At 44.5% G+C, this 16806-nt stretch overlaps 1 protein-coding gene across 11 annotated transcripts in view; it reads right to left on the reverse strand.

Moving 5' to 3' along the window:
- lrrc7 (leucine rich repeat containing 7) overlaps positions 1-16806 on the reverse strand; it is a 75651-nt gene that overhangs the window by 7827 nt on the left and 51018 nt on the right. For 8 of the 11 annotated variants that reach the window (XM_062563707.1, XM_062563709.1, XM_037468666.2 and 5 more), the window contains 23 exons: positions 16545-16619; positions 16255-16399; positions 15526-15598; positions 15257-15274; positions 13163-13292; positions 12802-12917; positions 12471-12540; positions 11994-12093; positions 11582-11706; positions 11025-11297; positions 10813-10935; positions 10107-10218; positions 8571-8808; positions 7004-7498; positions 6478-6702; positions 6158-6392; positions 5618-5968; positions 5256-5501; positions 3711-3923; positions 2786-2953; positions 1780-1899; positions 1358-1565; positions 530-912 (listed from right to left, as the gene is read on the reverse strand). In XM_062563707.1, the coding sequence (XP_062419691.1) occupies positions 530-912; positions 1358-1565; positions 1780-1899; positions 2786-2953; positions 3711-3923; positions 5256-5501; positions 5618-5968; positions 6158-6392; positions 6478-6702; positions 7004-7498; positions 8571-8808; positions 10107-10218; positions 10813-10935; positions 11025-11297; positions 11582-11706; positions 11994-12093; positions 12471-12540; positions 12802-12917; positions 13163-13292; positions 15257-15274; positions 15526-15598; positions 16255-16399; positions 16545-16619 (4242 nt within the window). The remainder of the gene's footprint in view (positions 1-529; positions 913-1357; positions 1566-1779; positions 1900-2785; positions 2954-3710; positions 3924-5255; positions 5502-5617; positions 5969-6157; positions 6393-6477; positions 6703-7003; positions 7499-8570; positions 8809-10106; positions 10219-10812; positions 10936-11024; positions 11298-11581; positions 11707-11993; positions 12094-12470; positions 12541-12801; positions 12918-13162; positions 13293-15256; positions 15275-15525; positions 15599-16254; positions 16400-16544; positions 16620-16806) is intronic. The other 3 variants (XM_062563706.1, XM_037468675.2, XM_062563714.1) reach the window with 3 other exon arrangements.

Here is a 16806-nt window from a genome sequence, read left to right on the forward strand (position 1 = left end):
GTTTTTCAATTTGGCACAATGAAAGCTTTCTCATACTGGGAGGGTGAAAAACAAAACCCTGCAGGGAGATCAGATGATCTTAGTGGTGTGAATGACTTCATGTTCCCTAAACAGGAGCATTGATCCATCTGTGAAATATCAGATTTAGAGCTACGCCTCGGTCGCTTTGCTAGACCTTCTTACTCTCTCTGACTGTTGCAGTCATCTGGCTAAAAGTACATGTCAGTTATTTTAGTATTTTGTGTTCTTTAGTTGAGAGCTTGTTGGCCTCACGTGGACTCTGAAAAATCCACTTGGTAACCATCCAGCCACGCCGTGATCTGGTTAATTAGATTAGACCAAATCGTGTTTCTGTTTGTATATTTACAGTTGTATTCATATTTGCAGTACATTCTAAATACACCCACAACAGGGAAATCTTTCACGTCCTAATGATTTTGTGCTCGGCATCATTTGAGCAAAGACCTCCAAGATAGAGTGGGACGTGGTTACTGAGGATAGACGGACGGATGGACAAACAGACAGATACCTGTTCTTGAAAACCATCCGTGCTCTTCTGGCCTTTAGTCTGCAACAGGCAGCGAGCGCTCTGAGGTCGTGGGTTAGTGTGAGTCATGACAACCTGATTGCTATGCACCATCCCCTGGTTGCTATGCACCATGCCCTGGTTGCTGTGGACCATGCCCTGGTTGCTGTGGACCATGCCCTGGTTGCCGTGGACCATGCCCTGGTTGCCGTGGACCATGCCCTGGTTGCCGTGGACCATGCCCTGGTTGCCGTGGTACTGAGGGTTGGTGGCAGGCTGATGGGATGTGTGGGAGGAATGGAGGTTGTACTGGGGCTGGTTCCCGGATGGGGACAGAGCCATGGGCAGGCCAGAACCCTGGTAGCCCTGTCCAGGGGCGGGATGGCCTGGATGGAAAAAGAAAAAAGAAGCCGGTGATACTGTGTTGTAGCACTACGTAGAAACTGATTAATGAGCAGGCTGTCGATTTGAGACACATGGCAGATATACTTCATTTTATACTGACCGATATGTAGTTTCGAAGAGGAGGGAAATGTAGTTCAAATGTTATTGCTACGGTAGCTCGAACTGAACCAAATAAAATACACCCCAGAGTAAGCTACGCGGCTAACGGATGCTATTGGTAATGGCCTAAGCTGTCACTATGTCTCCCTCAAAGAGAGTTTATAGAAAATAGTTGGTGCTGAACAAATATCACACATCATTTTCATTGTGTTTTACTTTGATCGGACGTGACTGCTTAATAATTGGATGACTGCTTGCAACCCCAATAATTACACTTTTTTTCCACATAAAGGGGTATTCCACTCCTCGTGGATTTATGAACATTACCTTGAGGCATGTTGCCTTGGTACTGCCCAGGCCCCCCAGAGGGAACCACTGACAATGGCATGCCAGGTTGGTATTGGCCCCCTTTGTTCATCATCCCGTCGTAGCCCTGCTGCACTACACGGTGAGGAGTGGTGGAGGAGGAGGAGGAAGAGGAGGTGACGATCATGGTGTTGTGTGACTGGTGGGAAGGGTTGTGCGAGTGGCCACTCTGTCGACAGCAGGTGTGCAAGTTAGAGACATTGAAATCTTCTAAGTGCACAGACATGCTCACATCCACACCAGAGAAAGGGTCACTGCAAAGGTGCTTATTTACTTGCACTTGAATGATATCATCAGAAATTCCTTTCTTCCTTCCAAGCCACGAGAACCACACCATGTATACGCTGCATAAAACACAGAAGGCTTCTCTGATCAGCTCTTACCTTTTTCATGAGGTTGTCAGGTGGGACGTCCCTCCTGCCAAGGGAGTAAGGAGCCCACTGGTTGCTCCCTGACAGCCCCTCCTGGTCATTATCCAGCATGGCAGCCTGTTGAGAGGGGGTCTAAGAGAGAGACACGGGGACCATTACTGAAAATGAACATTTGACCTCAAGTAACTGAATCCTGCATCAACCTTTGTCTGCCTGAGTTTCAGGGAGAACTGCTCACTGAGTTTACATGTTTGTGTGAATTTCTGTTGTTTAAATACCGTAGAGCTGAAACACCAAAGTAAATAAAAGGAGATGTCGCATATCGTGTGATGTTCCCAGCAGTTAAAATGTGATGGCGGATGCAGCTGATACATACTGTATCAGAATAGAATGTGGTTGGTGGATTGAAACCTTCCTACACTGAGGAAAATACCACTATACTAAATAACTAAAACAGTTCGACACAAGATCATGTGTTCAGATAGCTGCCTAATACCACAGTAGGCAACCGTTTTTCCGGGCTTTTTAAGGTGATTTCAGTTCAAAGCAATGAGTATTTTTTGTATCAGGTGACGAAAGTAGAAATGGCTGGACGTGGTGTTGACATGCGATGCCCAACAGCTCAACGCGTCAGGCAACATGCACACAGAATACAGTCGAGTATTTAAGGACGGCTCAGGCAAATGTTGCTTGGACTGCTCCAATCGTTGTCGTTTTGGGAACCTTGAAAATGGCCGAAAGTGTCTCATAGTTGAGCCAAACTCATGCGGTGGGATTTGCTGATTATCTACGCCAAGGTACCCAGTTCATTGATTCTCACAGCGCGTGGTCGAGGTAATTCAAACAACCTTCATTAATGAATTCAAACAACAGCGATAATGCGGCGCATTTAAAGCAACAAGTTTCTGGTTGCTGGAGTCCCGGTGAAGAGGAGGTAGCAGCTAGTACTTGGAGGGAATAGCTAGTGTGCATTGATAAGAGCAGTAGCAGGGGTTTCCAGCACCAGAGGGATACTCACAGCTTTAGCAGACGGAGGAGGAGGTAGTGGCAGCCAGCGGCCAGCGGGAGGCTCATGCTTTGTGTTATTGTAAAGATTAAAGTTCAAAGAGCTGCTGCGCCCCTGGCCGTGACCCCCGCCCTGACAGAGCATGCCCAGCGTGAGCGTGTTGTGCTTTAGGACACCACTCTGATTGGAGGAGACAACATCAAATGACATGGGTGAATGCAAGGGGGGGGGGGGGGGAAGGGAGGAGGGCGGAGCCCACACAGCGGGCGATAACACACTGTGAGCTCCACACGCACATAAACAACCATCAACAATGAAATAACGATGACAACAACGGTGCAGATTTGCTGAAAGCACAGAGAAATGTTAGCTCGTGATCGGTCAATACAGACAGAGAACAGTGTCATACAAGCAGCAACTGGTGAATCAATCCGCAGCGTTGGTGTGTATGTTGTCTAATTAGCTGTGTTGTTACACGTGTGGGTATTTAAACAAACAATTAGCCCAATCCCTAATTGAAAATTGACGCCAATGATGTGTACGATGCTTCATTTCAGCCCCATCACCCGGTTCTGCCAATTGCAGCTTCCTTTTAATTTCTTGCTGAAAGTTAAGATGAGATTTTTATACAGTAAATATGAAGCTGGAGTCCAGAAACATTAGTACAATGTATTGCTATGATTACTATGAGCACCTCTAAGATTCAAGATGGCAATGACTGGCCTAAGATATTTTCAAATAGAATTTTACAAGTGAGTGTGTATTAGGGTCAGGCTGACGGAGCGACAGTGTGAATGGGACACACATGCAGCCGGACGCACATCTGGTCAACCTTACAACAACGGACTCACACGGATACTGACGGCGAGGGCTTCCCGAATGCTTTGTGCGTGTCGTTGCGTGTGCATCTCCCTCTTCAGTGTTTGCATTAACGTACCCTGTCCAATCGTTTGGCTTCTATGTGCCTAAGTAGCTGCTGCCTCCAATCGGGAGGCATCCTGGAGGTGATGTCGTCGGGCTTCTGTGGTACACCAGGCCTTACTTTGATGGTATCGTCAGGTGCTTTTTCAGGGCAGGTTGCGAGAGTGTAGTCGGGGGGCATTTTCTCCAGCAGGGCAGCCATGGTGGGACGAGCTGACACTGGACGCGCCTGAGTACGAAAGATTCAAATTCTATAAGGACGATAAGAAAGAGTTGGCCTTGATAGCGATAAAAATATAGATTTTTTTAACTTCCTTAATAAATATTTCTCTATCAACAATTGAAAAGAAAAGACTTTGCGTGTGTGGCAGGGATCGCTCACAGTGACCAACCCAATGGCACCATTCCACTCTATTGAGAGTTTTTTAAGATTTTCCAGCTGATTGCTTTGGTTTTAGGGCATGCACGGTGAATGTTAATGGCAAGCAATGCTACGCTCAGTTGAGTGAGCCGGGCTAGCTAGTGTAACGCGGCGTGGTTGTGAGGGTAGAATGGAACGTCAGAATGCCAGCCAGATGAGCACAGAGACTGAAGTAATGCAGACGCCGTTTACAGAACAGGTGACACACATTCCCGACCTTTACCTGCAGCTCTGGTGAAATACGGCACAAACAAGACTGCAGTCGTGCGCGTTAAATGTGACCCTTCCTGTGCTCGGTTCGTTTTACGCTGAAAGGTTTCAGAAGAGGTGATGTCTGATCAGCGTACTGCTGGACACCTCTCTGTTACTGTTTTTGGAAAAGACCCGGGATATGGCGGAGGCCAAGGACACCTGCGCTACTCTGCTCAGTCCGCTGGTGTAACAACCTGAACCCATGTGACCGGTGGAGAGAAGAGTGGATGAAAATGTTCCCACTCATTTACGTATGCTTCAATGCCCATTCTTTACACCTTTCCAAGTAATGTACAAAGGAGAGGTGAGGGAAGGACGGTGGTAACTCAAGTGTTCTGTTGTTAGGTGGACATCTAGTATGTCCTGTTTTGTACTTTAATCCTGTGGTCCAACATTATACAATTGTTTTTTTTTTTACTTTGTACCCTATTAATGCAAGAGTAAAAATCAGCAGATTAATTGCAGCCATGCCTGCATATCCACCATTTTTAAAGGTCACTTGTATTTTATGTGTGGTCCTTTTTTTGATGGCACAAAGGTTAAATGCCGGGCCATCAAGTAAAACAACAATTCAAACACACACACAAATCATTTATTTAACTTTGACTTAATTTTGAATACATAAAATAGTGAAATAATTTATCAGTGTTTTGTTTTTTATTTTTCTTACTTCCTTCTTTGTTGTGCTGTAACTAACAGACCAAGTTACTACCGAGACCATATCTCACTTTTTCACGTAATGGCTGAAAGGGAAAAAGTGGAATCTCGACAAAAGACACTGAAAAAACATGCATCAACAGGAAAGAGGCGTGTGAGAGAACAGCTAATTCATTTGCGAAAGTGTGGGCGGGGCCTCAAGCCAACCGTGGTCAGACAGTAACAGTCTACCTGAGATGCTCCGTATGTCTCAGTGCTGTAGCTCCGGGCAGACAGAGGGCGGCGCTGAGTCAGGCTCTTGGTCGGGTAACCAATCATGGGCTTCTTCTGTTCTTGGTAGGTGGGATAATCGTCGTCGTAGCGGCCGTTCCTCTTGTTGTGCATCATTTGGCTCTGGCTGTCGGCCATGTTGCTGAGAGCAGAGTGCTCCATGGGGGCGGAGTAGGCCAGAGCCCGGCCGTAAAGAGGGGGGTCCGCCTGAGTGGAAAAAGAGTTCACAGCGATCAGACGTCTACGTTAGAACAAAAAAAAGGCATTTTGGGACAAACAGCTTCATCAATGAACGTTCTTCACACACGCCATCGCCGTTTTACCTGCTGTCTGTACTGGGCTTCCTGGAGGGCCTCCTGCTGGGCTTCATGGACTCTGCGGAACAAGGCGAGCTCCGTAGAGCTCACCAGTGAGTCCGCTCTCCTCAGAAAGCCGGGCCTGGAGCGCTGTGCGGGGATGGGCTGCTGGTGCTGGCTGGACGCACCGTCCTGGTTGATCGGCGATTGGGGGAAAGAAAACATCTCCAGCGGCGGATACGCACGGTACCGAGGGCTCACTAACTCCTTCGGTAATGTCTTGCCCGGTTGATTGATGTACTCCAAGGCTTTCGATGAGTGGTTGACATAATCTGGTGTGTTGGGGAAGGGGGGGGGGACCCGACGGTCCATGGTCACCTGATTGATTAGAACAGTTACAAGTCCGTGAAAGGTTTTAGACATTTTTGTTGCCAGACAAAAAAAATCTACAGTTACCCTGAAATATGAATATCTTTTCATAAGTTCTAGTTTTAGCTACATTGGAGCTATTCAAAGGAACACCAAAACACTTTTTATATGCATTTAAGACAGAGATAAACTATTGACCTGGGGGTTGTAGTTGTGGTCAAAGTGGTAGGCCTTGTGCGGGATGGCTGGCTTCTGGTTCTGCCCCGACTGGTTCTGGTTGCTCGCTCCGTGTCCAGCGAAGATCAGGTCGTCGTCTAGCATGGGGGCGGACTGTGACCGCGACATGTTGGTCTGCTCCATAGAACACGGCATGTCTTGGCGGTCCAAACTCGTCTGCTGCTCGATGGATGTACTGTAGCTGTCCACGGGTATACTGTAGGAAAAAAAACAGTCACTTGATCCGCTGACGAGATATCATGTTGATGCGTTTGTCTGTAAAAGAATACCAACGAACCTACCTGTAGACCTTGTAGGAGCCAATGTCGATCTCATCGATGCTCTGGGACTTCTTGAACTTGGATCTCGTCTCCCTCATCATGGGGGACAGGCGGTCCGAGCTTTTACTCATCACCACGGTCACCTTGTTGCCCCCGCTTACACTTAGCTGATCCTTCCTGTTCTGCTCCCCCTGATTGTCATGGTATGTCCAGCTGCCGGGCAAAGGCCCCGTGCCTTGTTCCAGCCTTGCAGAAAAATACACGTCAAGTGTGAATGTACTTATATGAGCCTAAAAAATGACCTGGACTAAGGTCATTTTTAACTTAGACTCCCCTCACAGTGACTGAATAGGGCTGCAGGTTTATAATCTATTATTCTTGGTTAAACTATTTATCATCTAAACCATAGAACAAGTGTATGCTATTATTTAAAAAAAAAGATATTTACATATTTTGGCTGTAACGGTTGCTAAAAGAAAACCTGCGGGTCATGAAGCTTCATATATGAACACTTGCAAACACATTTAAGAGGACTCCCTTCATTCACCTTGGGTCCTTGCGGTCTGGGTTTGGGCTCGATGTGGGCGTCAGGTCCAGTTTGGAAGGAAAGGCGGTTCGGTCCTCCAGCGGGCTCGGGGTTCTGGTCCAGTTCTGCCAGGGATTCTGGGAAGGATGCCCTGATTGTGGGTCATTGTCCGGAGTGGAGCGCTGGTTGCCGTGGAAGGGCAGCGTCTGGGTGTCAAGCTCCAGGGGCACCCCTACGATTCGCTCCTGCCTGAGGAGGGGGCGGCGCCCGTGTGTCGACTGGCTGCGGGGTTTCGAGCCCAGCGGCGGGTTTCCTTGGCTTCCGGTGGACGGAGGATCCATCGGGGACTCCTCGGGATCAAAACCTGTGTTGTCATAGTGAGGAGCCTCAGACCAATCAAACGGTTCGCTCAGTGGGCGTCGGTCCCCGCGCTGCTGCAGGGTTCCCGATGGAGGGGTTTCTCTCTGAGATAGCAGGGGCTTGGAGTCAATGGGTTTGGGGAAAGACTGAGCCAGCCTGCAAAAATACAACATATTAAACATTATGCTGAGGTAAATTCTCAAATTTACTGAAGCGCAAATGTTATTTGCCATATATATATGTATATCAGAGCCAATGGTCACTGGAACAACATAGCTTTATCTCGCTCTGACTGGAAGATCAATTTGGCTGAAAACCATGGTTTTGGTAAATAATGTTTCCGAGAGCAGCCCGGAACAGAAAAAAAATGAATGTCCTTAACCTCCCTCACTGCCACTCGCAGTTTGCAAATACCACACGTTTCACAAGTACCCCGACAAAGAGACAAGAATACAGATTGTGATCTGTACATCACCCCGGGGTGTGTAAAATGACAACTTAAATGTCAAAAAATACCAAAGCGGGCTTTCAACCTGCGGGGGCTCCTTAGAAAGAGGAGGGGCACGAGAAGAGTGAGCACAATGAAGTGATTGTTACCATTATTACACCCGTACTATTCCAGCGGAAAAGGTTACTGTCGTATTAAAAAAATGCAAAACATTTTGTCCAGATTCAATGGTGTCAGAGAGGAAACCAAATAAACAAAAAAGTCCAACCTATGCTACCATACATCTAAATCTTTAGATCCCTGGAGGAACTAATGTAAACGTCGATCTGGGTTGCATTGTGATGACTGATGACCGCCAAACCTTTACACAACCTAGACATATACTGATTTGTAGCCATTCTATGGCTATTAAAACGTGTCAATTACCTGTCAATAACTTGACGAGTATTTCCACCAACACTGACTATTAGAGCTTTAGCTCTAGCTATTATCTTTCAAATGTGTTTGTGACAGTAGTGGAGCCTGAAAGGCGCGGATGAGACAAGGTCTAAGAGAATCCTGACCAGAAGTCTGCAGCATCCTTTCGTGTCTCTCTGACCTTGACTGCGCGAGCAGAGCGATGAAAGAGACACACAAAGATGGAGTGAGAAGAGGATGGATGGGGTCTTTGCACAGATGGATGATAGTTGAAGGAGATTGGAATCGGGGCTGGAGAGGAAAGAGGAGAAGATATGATGTATCGTCGGAGGGATGCGATGAAATTGAAGACAAAGCCGTTACCTGTTGGTCCAGTGTGTTTGAGGGGCCTGGTCCTTGCTTGAGGCCGGAAGGGCGGGAGCGTGTGCATGTTGATGTGGGTGTTGGTGTGAGTGCGCATGAGAGTGCGCGTGTGGGTGAGCGTTGCCGGGCGGGTTGGAGGAGCCGGAGGAGCCCTGTGAGGGAGAGTAGTCGGAGTAGGTGGCCGAGGAGCCGCTGTGGTTCAGACAGTGGAGCTTATCCACCTCTTCATCTGTGGACTCTGGACAGAGAGACAGGCAGAGACAGACAGCTCTGTTCAGTGAAATGTCACATTCTCTTCTTCTGTTAAAGTGCCTTTGTGTTATCGTGTCTGTATCTCATCCCCGACGGGTTTGGATCGTTATCATGACACCCAGTGAAATTGTTGTCATTGATGCGATCTAACAATATATTCCACACTTGAAACGCACTTCTTTGGCCATATTTAAACCCACGGTGACAGTTGCTTCTGTGACCAGCTGATCTGATGCCGAAAGATCTCCGTCACATGACATGGCTCATCAAAGGTAAATGAATAATTCAAAGAATGCTTCGATGCTGCTCCAGATGTATTTTGTCTTTGCATCCAATGTGCAGGTTGATGGTTGAGGGGACAAAAGTGAAACGTTTGTGAGTGAAGCTACTGCAGAGCTAAGAAATCCTCCTCGCATTGAAACCAACAGATTTCACAAATGCAATCCTTTGTTCAAGATCAAGACCCTTCTTAGGACTAAGAAATCCTCCCAGACACCAGATCACAGTGAAACTACACCGTGAACGATGTTTTAGCTGACTTGCATTGAAGCCTGTATTCTGTAGTTCCATTTCCTGAATAATATTGTCCTCTTTCTCTTCATTTCTGTTGTATACTCTCATTATGGGACAAAAGAAAGAAAGCACCATAAAAAAAACATTTGGAGAAAGACGTAAAGAAGGGTCCAGTGGGCTCACAAGTCAAACTAAAATGGTCTCGACATAACCACCCGAAGAAAGCTCCTCATTAACTTTGCCACAAGATCCTTCATTAAGAATTTACACTCACCAGGACAGACAAGCCGTCCTAGATTGAAACATTTCACAGCGAGTTCGCTGAGAAAGGACTGGATTACATGGCGCTCTGAGCTCCGAAATTAAACAGAGCTTTAGTTCGTCACAAAGATAAGAACATATTTTAGTTCAGTCGATGGGATTAATGCAGTCAATTAGTTACAAAGAAAATAATGATTTTTGAGAAGAGAAATTAGCGTTTGGCTCAGCTGTAAAACTTCAGGATAAATCAGATGAAACTGAGGCCTTCCAGGCATAACATATAAAATGGGCAGAACTAAAGCCTGAACACCTAATACGGCAATCTACATTCACTTTAGAGGTTTATGATATTCCCTCTCGCTCTCTTTTATGCTGGAATTAATCCGTTTACAACCATGACTAATTAGAGGACACTATTACAACAAGCCCTGCAGCGCTTTACGATAGATTGCATTGAATGACTGTGTCCACATGTATGTGTATGAGCCTGTCTGTGCACACATGCAGTACCTTTCTTGTCCTTCCCCAGCAGAACCACCTTGGGTTTGTACATGGGCGGCTCCACCAGGGTGGGCCTCATGTCGGAAATACGGATGTCGTTGGGAGAGCCACCCATGGAGTCCTACGGGGAGACAAAGCCCACAGGTTCACGTCAGTTAGCCATTAGCTAGGAGCATGCAAGCCAATGATGACCAAGTTGTTGATAGTGAGCTGCAGCTGGAATCATTCACTCATTTCTTTACCTTATAAATATAATATTTCTGAAGTTGGAGGCTTCTTGTCCTGTCAGTCTGCAAAACTAATGTCAGTTAAAGCTGTTGTAGTGGAAAGCTGTAAACAATCTAATATAGAGGTCATGAGATATACTTCAAAATGTGAGTTGAAATGAGTTGTAAAATGCAGTTGTTGGTATATTTGAAGGTACTATGCTGACTATCTCAAATGGATTTTTGTCTAGTGTCTCAAACTTTGATGAACAGACAATCTGGCATAACAGTGAATATTTGGTTTGGTATGCTTTGTATATACATTGTCCTTAGTTAATAACTTGATAATACAAGAAAAAAGACATTCTCACTTGAGTATAACAATGAATATTGCTTTACAAGGTGATTTGAATTGCGTAACTGCACAACAAAGAACCCTATTTTGGTATGGAGCCACAATTCAGTTTTGAGTGCACTTTGAGTGGCGTGTTTGTGTGTGCGTGACAGACCTCGGAGCTCTCTGTCAGGTCCTCTTTGTCCTTCCTCTTGGGGATGTCGATGCCAGAGTTATGCATAGATCCCTGATCCATTAGCTGAGACTGAGAGAAGTCCTGCATCTCTCTGTCCGTCACCTGGTAAACACACAGATCATTTGTCCTATGTACAGTGTGTGTTGCGTAGTGACATTGAACACATTTATGTGTGAGCGTGCGTCTCCTACCTCTTTCGGAGGGAGGGGCCACGGTGGTTCGTACTGTTCTTTGCTGAGGTGTGTGTGTTCCATGTTGGTTCCTGCCGAGGTGGCACTGCCCGTGCTCAGCTGGTGCTGATGCTGGTGCTGGTGCTGGTGCTGGTGCTGATGCTGGTGCTGGTGTTGGTGCTGGTGCCCGTGTCCCGCGTGTACGTTTTTACCCACAAGGCTTTGCACCGACTTGACCATGTTCTTAAGGTCCTCGGGGTAGGGTGTTGGGTAGCGCTTTAGGTTAATCTCCACCTACACACACACGTGGAAATAACAAATACACATTGAGGAAACATTTGCTAGGAATGTTATCAAAATGTGTGTGCGGATGCATGAATGACATCATTCATTCTGTAAAAAGATTTTCACCAATATGAAGAGAACATATAAGCGATTTGGAAAGAATTGCAGGTTTCCCTGGAAATACATGTCAAATAATAGGTAAATAGGTTGATAAACACATTTTTTCAAATCTCTAAAATCATTAAAATGTTTTCTTTCCTACATACTCAACACATCGCTACTAGGGAGCTGACCTTGACCTTTCCAGAGTTGTCTTCCTCTTCTTTCTTGTCCTCAAAGTCAAAGGCCACAGTCATCCTCTGCTGTCTCTGCTCCTCCCACAAAGTAGGGTTGAAGCTGTCACTATCCGACTGGTAATCTGTACCCAAACACACACACATACAAACACATCAAAGACAAACTTCTCTTAAACAGTTCATTTCAGTCAATTCAATTCACATGTACATTTACAAACATACGACACATGCACACAAATTTATTTTACACATAACTCCAGAGCACACACCATCCTAAAATGTAACAAATGCCATACTTAAAACATATAAATGATCACAAATAAAACATTCTTTGACATTATTAAATGTCTAACCCCATACACACACACACGCGCACACACACACACACGTGCATACACACAGTTTGTACCCTCATCATGTCGTGGTTGCTGAGGAAACATGTAGTTGGTCAAAACCTTCTGTTTGGTTTCTGGATGGGCTTCTGTCTGCAGTGGGATCAGAGCCTTGGACTGCAAACACACACACACACACACACACACACACACACACACACACACACACACACACAAAAGATAATATTAGAATTCTTGAGGGTTCACTAACCACATGTATTTACTAAAACATAAGCATCATTTTGAAAAAATGGTTATTAGAATATCTGACTGATTGCAAGAACATTCCGTCTATCCAGAGCTTGACAGTCAACAAAACCTGACTGACAGGTGGGAAATGGAATAAAAATATACATCTGAGTGTAAATATTGCTCACATTGATGCACGCACAAAAGATAAACAGCCCTGTTGCATGTCAAAATTGTCGGCATTTTTGCAAACGATGGACGGGTTTAATGGCGACATTTTTGCATTCAGGTGCAGGGGGAAATACCTGATTGTCGGAAAGCCAGAGAGCGGCCAGGTCCTTCAACTTAGTAAAGGTGAACGGTAGATTCTTTAACCTTGGAGAGAGAGGGAGGGAGGGCGACAAGGAAAACAGAGATGTTTCTTATGCCCACGCATTGTACAGCCTGCAGAGAATGTAACCATGGCAACACACTCCCATTCCCATGGCAACTGCAGGTCGAGAGAGCAGCTACAGAACCAAAACGGCCATTGAGAAAGTGTTGCCTGCATGTGTGTGTGTGTGTGTGTGTGTGTGTGTCTATTGTCACTACTGAGTCATAGTTTGGTCATCTGTCTGTGTGTGTGTGTGTGTGTACCTGTTATCACTGAGGTTGAGAACCCGTAGTTTGGTCATCTGTCCGATCTCATCAGGAAGAAACTCCAGTTTGTTGGACCGCATTGACATAACCGTCACATTCTTACAGTTACCGATCTGAAACACACACAAACAACGCCTTAAAACAAACTACATTACAATAGTGTGCATGAATAACAAGGAAAATAAATGTGCTGTCCTGGAAAACAAAAATACAAAAAAATATATTTTTGCAACTTAGAAGCTGGAAGAAATACATTTGATGTTTAACAATGAATCTATGATCAAAAAACTCCACGTATTGTTTTAAATCTAAATAAAAATAGGATGTGCAACTGTTCCTCAGGTGTTGATGGTCCTACCTCCCGCGGCAGCTCTGAGAGGAAGTTCTCGTCAGCAGCGAAGGTCCTCAGGTTGTGCAGGTAGCCGATAGTGGGAGGCAACGACTCCAACTCATTACAACTGCAGTCCAACTCCTCCAATAGAGACAGACTGGGTGACAGGAACAGAGGCAGAAAAGAGGAGATAAAAAGAACATGACAGAGAAAGAAATTCAATTATTCCACAGGCTGCAAAATCTTTGCTGGAAACTTGCATTACTTTGGCAAACCTTTGGTTTTAAAGGATAAGGATGGTGCGTATTTTTCCATCAGGTGAAAAGACTGAACCAAAAATGGATTCATCCCACTATTGAGTATTGTCTGTGAGATAACGCCTGATGCAAGTGATTGCTCTGTGCAAAAGGAACTCCACAGTTGTCCAAAATGTATCAAAAACACATCACCCACTCATTGCACTGGGTGAGGCATTCATTCTTTACCATGAACACACACTGCTGTTTATTTGAAGCCATTCCCACATACACCAGCCTTCTTGTAAAATGCTGGCGATGGGGAAAAAAAGAACAATTATTTTCTTCAGTCATTCTCATTTGTTTTGTTTGAATGAACGGACTGTTATGATTTTGAGTCTTCGGGGACAGAATGGTACTGAGAGACGGACTACCACAGATTGGGTCTCGGCCCTTTTGTGGGATTTGTTGACAATCAGAAGAAATGTGAAAGGCACCAGCCTTATCCTATGAACATATAAATAGATGTGTCTTGTCTTCACAGCGACTACTTAAAAGGAGGAAATTGCGGAGAGAAGGAAAAGATCATCACATTGAAGAATCAGTCAATTAATTAAGACTTAACTAATCTGGTCTTGCCTTGGTTAACTTGGTCCCACTTTGATCCCACCTTTGATTTTTGAAATTCTTCAAACATGATCTCTGCTCCTTCCCTCAACCAGGATTCACAGCAACATCCACGGCCGGCCTTCTACAGGACACCCTGACCCGCGCAACCCCCCCCCCTTCACCAAGCAGCACGCTAACAGCAGGCTAATGCTAATGAAACAACACTTTTACACTGATGCACTGTCACTGTTAACATTGCATTAGTCTGCTACTAGTATTCCCTTTAGCCCCGACCATCTGGAAGACCAGACGGTCAGAAAGTAGAGAGAGGAGAGATTTACATGCAGGTTTGAAGCTACCAATGTCATTATTTGCTCCTCAGAATGGTTTGTATTCCTACCTAAAAGAATCATAATGTCTCCCACTCCCCCCTTAACAGATGCTGGATCGAATGTCAAATAGATATTTTTCAAAACAATTTAAAAGATATTTTAGCTGCAGCCTTCCAGGGACAAGTATAAAATAAATTATGCAGAAACATAAAATGATCTGCAGTGCTACTTATTGAGGCTAAAAGACGGGATTCGTTCAGGAAGACAAAAGGTTTTCGGAGCGTTCTGATACAAATATGTTGCAAAGAGCAACAATTAAGTATTTTATATGTCACTGAATGATAAATAGTCTTCATGAAAATGTAATCCATCACAGATGACTCACGCAAAAAGAAGCAACATTAACGTCACAAGTCAACGAACTATATCAAATTGAAAAAAATGAAATAAGTCGATATTAATAAAGGTCAAATTTGGATCACTGTCTTGTTTGGTGTGAAATTCTTCCAAAGTCTTTCAATCATGGAGTTCTCATTTGTCGTCTGCGAAGTGGAAACGAATTTAGGATGTCAAAAGAGAACAAATAAAAAATTGAATTTTCAATGAAATGTTTACAATTCAAACGCTTATTTTATTGAATCTGGACTGTGATGGATTATAGTAAGAATTATTTTAATCAAATAATTTTACATGCAATCATTTGCATCTCAACCCTGCAGATTAAAGCAGGGTGGGTATTGAACATTCTCAATTAAGAATGCAGGTTTTATTCAAATATTGATTTCAAATATTGAAACAATATAGCTTATGTTTGAATGTCATTTTCATGAATTTTCCCCACAATCCCATATAGTTATGAGATTGTGCGTTTGTATCTGTAACGCAGGCGAACATCTATCTGTCTTTGAACGCACCCCTGTCTCCAGTAGGCTCATTTTACTCACCCGTGCTTGGGCTTCGCACTATTGCCACGGCAACGCAGCAAATATAACACACAGAACCCCTCAATCATGAGCCAGCATAACAAAACTGTAACTGACAGTAATAAACAAGGAAAACAACACACCAAAGATAAACCTGCTGAGAAAATCTGACATAATACCGACAAAGGTGTTTTCAAAATAAAGCAAAAGTGTACATGGGTTTATTATTTGTTTTTTCCTTTAGTGATTGATCTGCTGTGTGTGTATGTGTGTGTGCACGCTTTTCTCACCTCCCAATGGTGTTAGGCAGTGAGGTCAGCTGGTTGTCATCTACCTTCAATGTTGTCAGCTTCTTTAACATTCCTGCACAATATGCATACACAGAAATATTCACATTGACACACAAACACAAATATTCCCATTAAAAGAATATACAATAAGCAGGAAAATGGACCATTAAAGTACAATTTCCTGACAAAAGCAGGATTGAAGCAAAGATGTTGGCAATATTCAAATAATCCTCACGCTGTAACAATATAGTGTTACAGCGTGATGCGGCTTCATAATAAAGCCCTTCACAATAAAGCTCCAAAAACTATTAAAGGCAGCTTAATGAGCCACACACTTGCACTGGGTGCCATGTTTATTTTGAGTCAGTCTCACATACACCAATCTTCTGCCTATAAATATTCCCATGCGCATCCAAATGCGTATTAATCAGTCTAAAAATAGCCAAAAACAGTCGCTAAATGTCTTCCAGTTCAAGCATTGGTTCATAAATCTACTGTGTCCAACTACTGAAAGTTTCTATTTATGTCACCTGGTATTAATTTGACACCTTCTCCTTTAGGCCTTTTCATGGGATTTGTTATCTGTGCTATGTCCCTCTCCAGTAGAGCCACAGTCCTCTGCACTGACCGATCAGGAACTAAATGGTTCGAGTTTTAATGCTTCGCTACCCCTTCATTAACTTGCACCTTTGTGTGTGCATGTGTGTGTGTGTGTGTTTGTGTGTGTACCTATAGAGTCAGGGAGGTGCTGCAGCATGTTGGAGGACAGAAGCAGGTCTTCTAAGGACTCACAGCCGGAGATTTCAGTGTCCAGCGTCTCGATGCGGTTCTTAGCTAAGTCAAAGTACCGCAATTGGCGAAGTTTTCCTATCGCCTGTAGCCGGGAGGGCGAGGGGGGGGAAAATAGACATGGATTAACAGAGAAAAAAATAAAATGTGAAAGAAAGTGTCATTCAAATAACTCCAGGGCTGTTTTTTTTTTGTTGTCATCCCTGAGTGGAACGTGTCTGCGTTCTTACCCCTGGTATATTCTGTAGGGAGTTGTTATCCAGCCACAGCTCTCTGAGGTTGTGTATCTGTTCCAACACCTCGGGCTGACGTGCAAGCAGAGGAATCAGAATGAGCATACCACACAGGCATCAGTATGCAGTGATGCAGCTACTTGTATGAAAACATCTCAATTATTCAAAAACATCAAGGGACACAATTGCCGCACTTATACTGTGAGCTTCTCTTCAGACAAAGTCTTTTGCAAACATTATTTTCTTTTTAATGTTGGTG

This window comes from Pungitius pungitius, chromosome 7 (assembly GCF_949316345.1).
Source record: "Pungitius pungitius chromosome 7, fPunPun2.1, whole genome shotgun sequence".
Taxonomy (NCBI): Eukaryota; Metazoa; Chordata; class Actinopteri; order Perciformes; family Gasterosteidae; genus Pungitius; species Pungitius pungitius.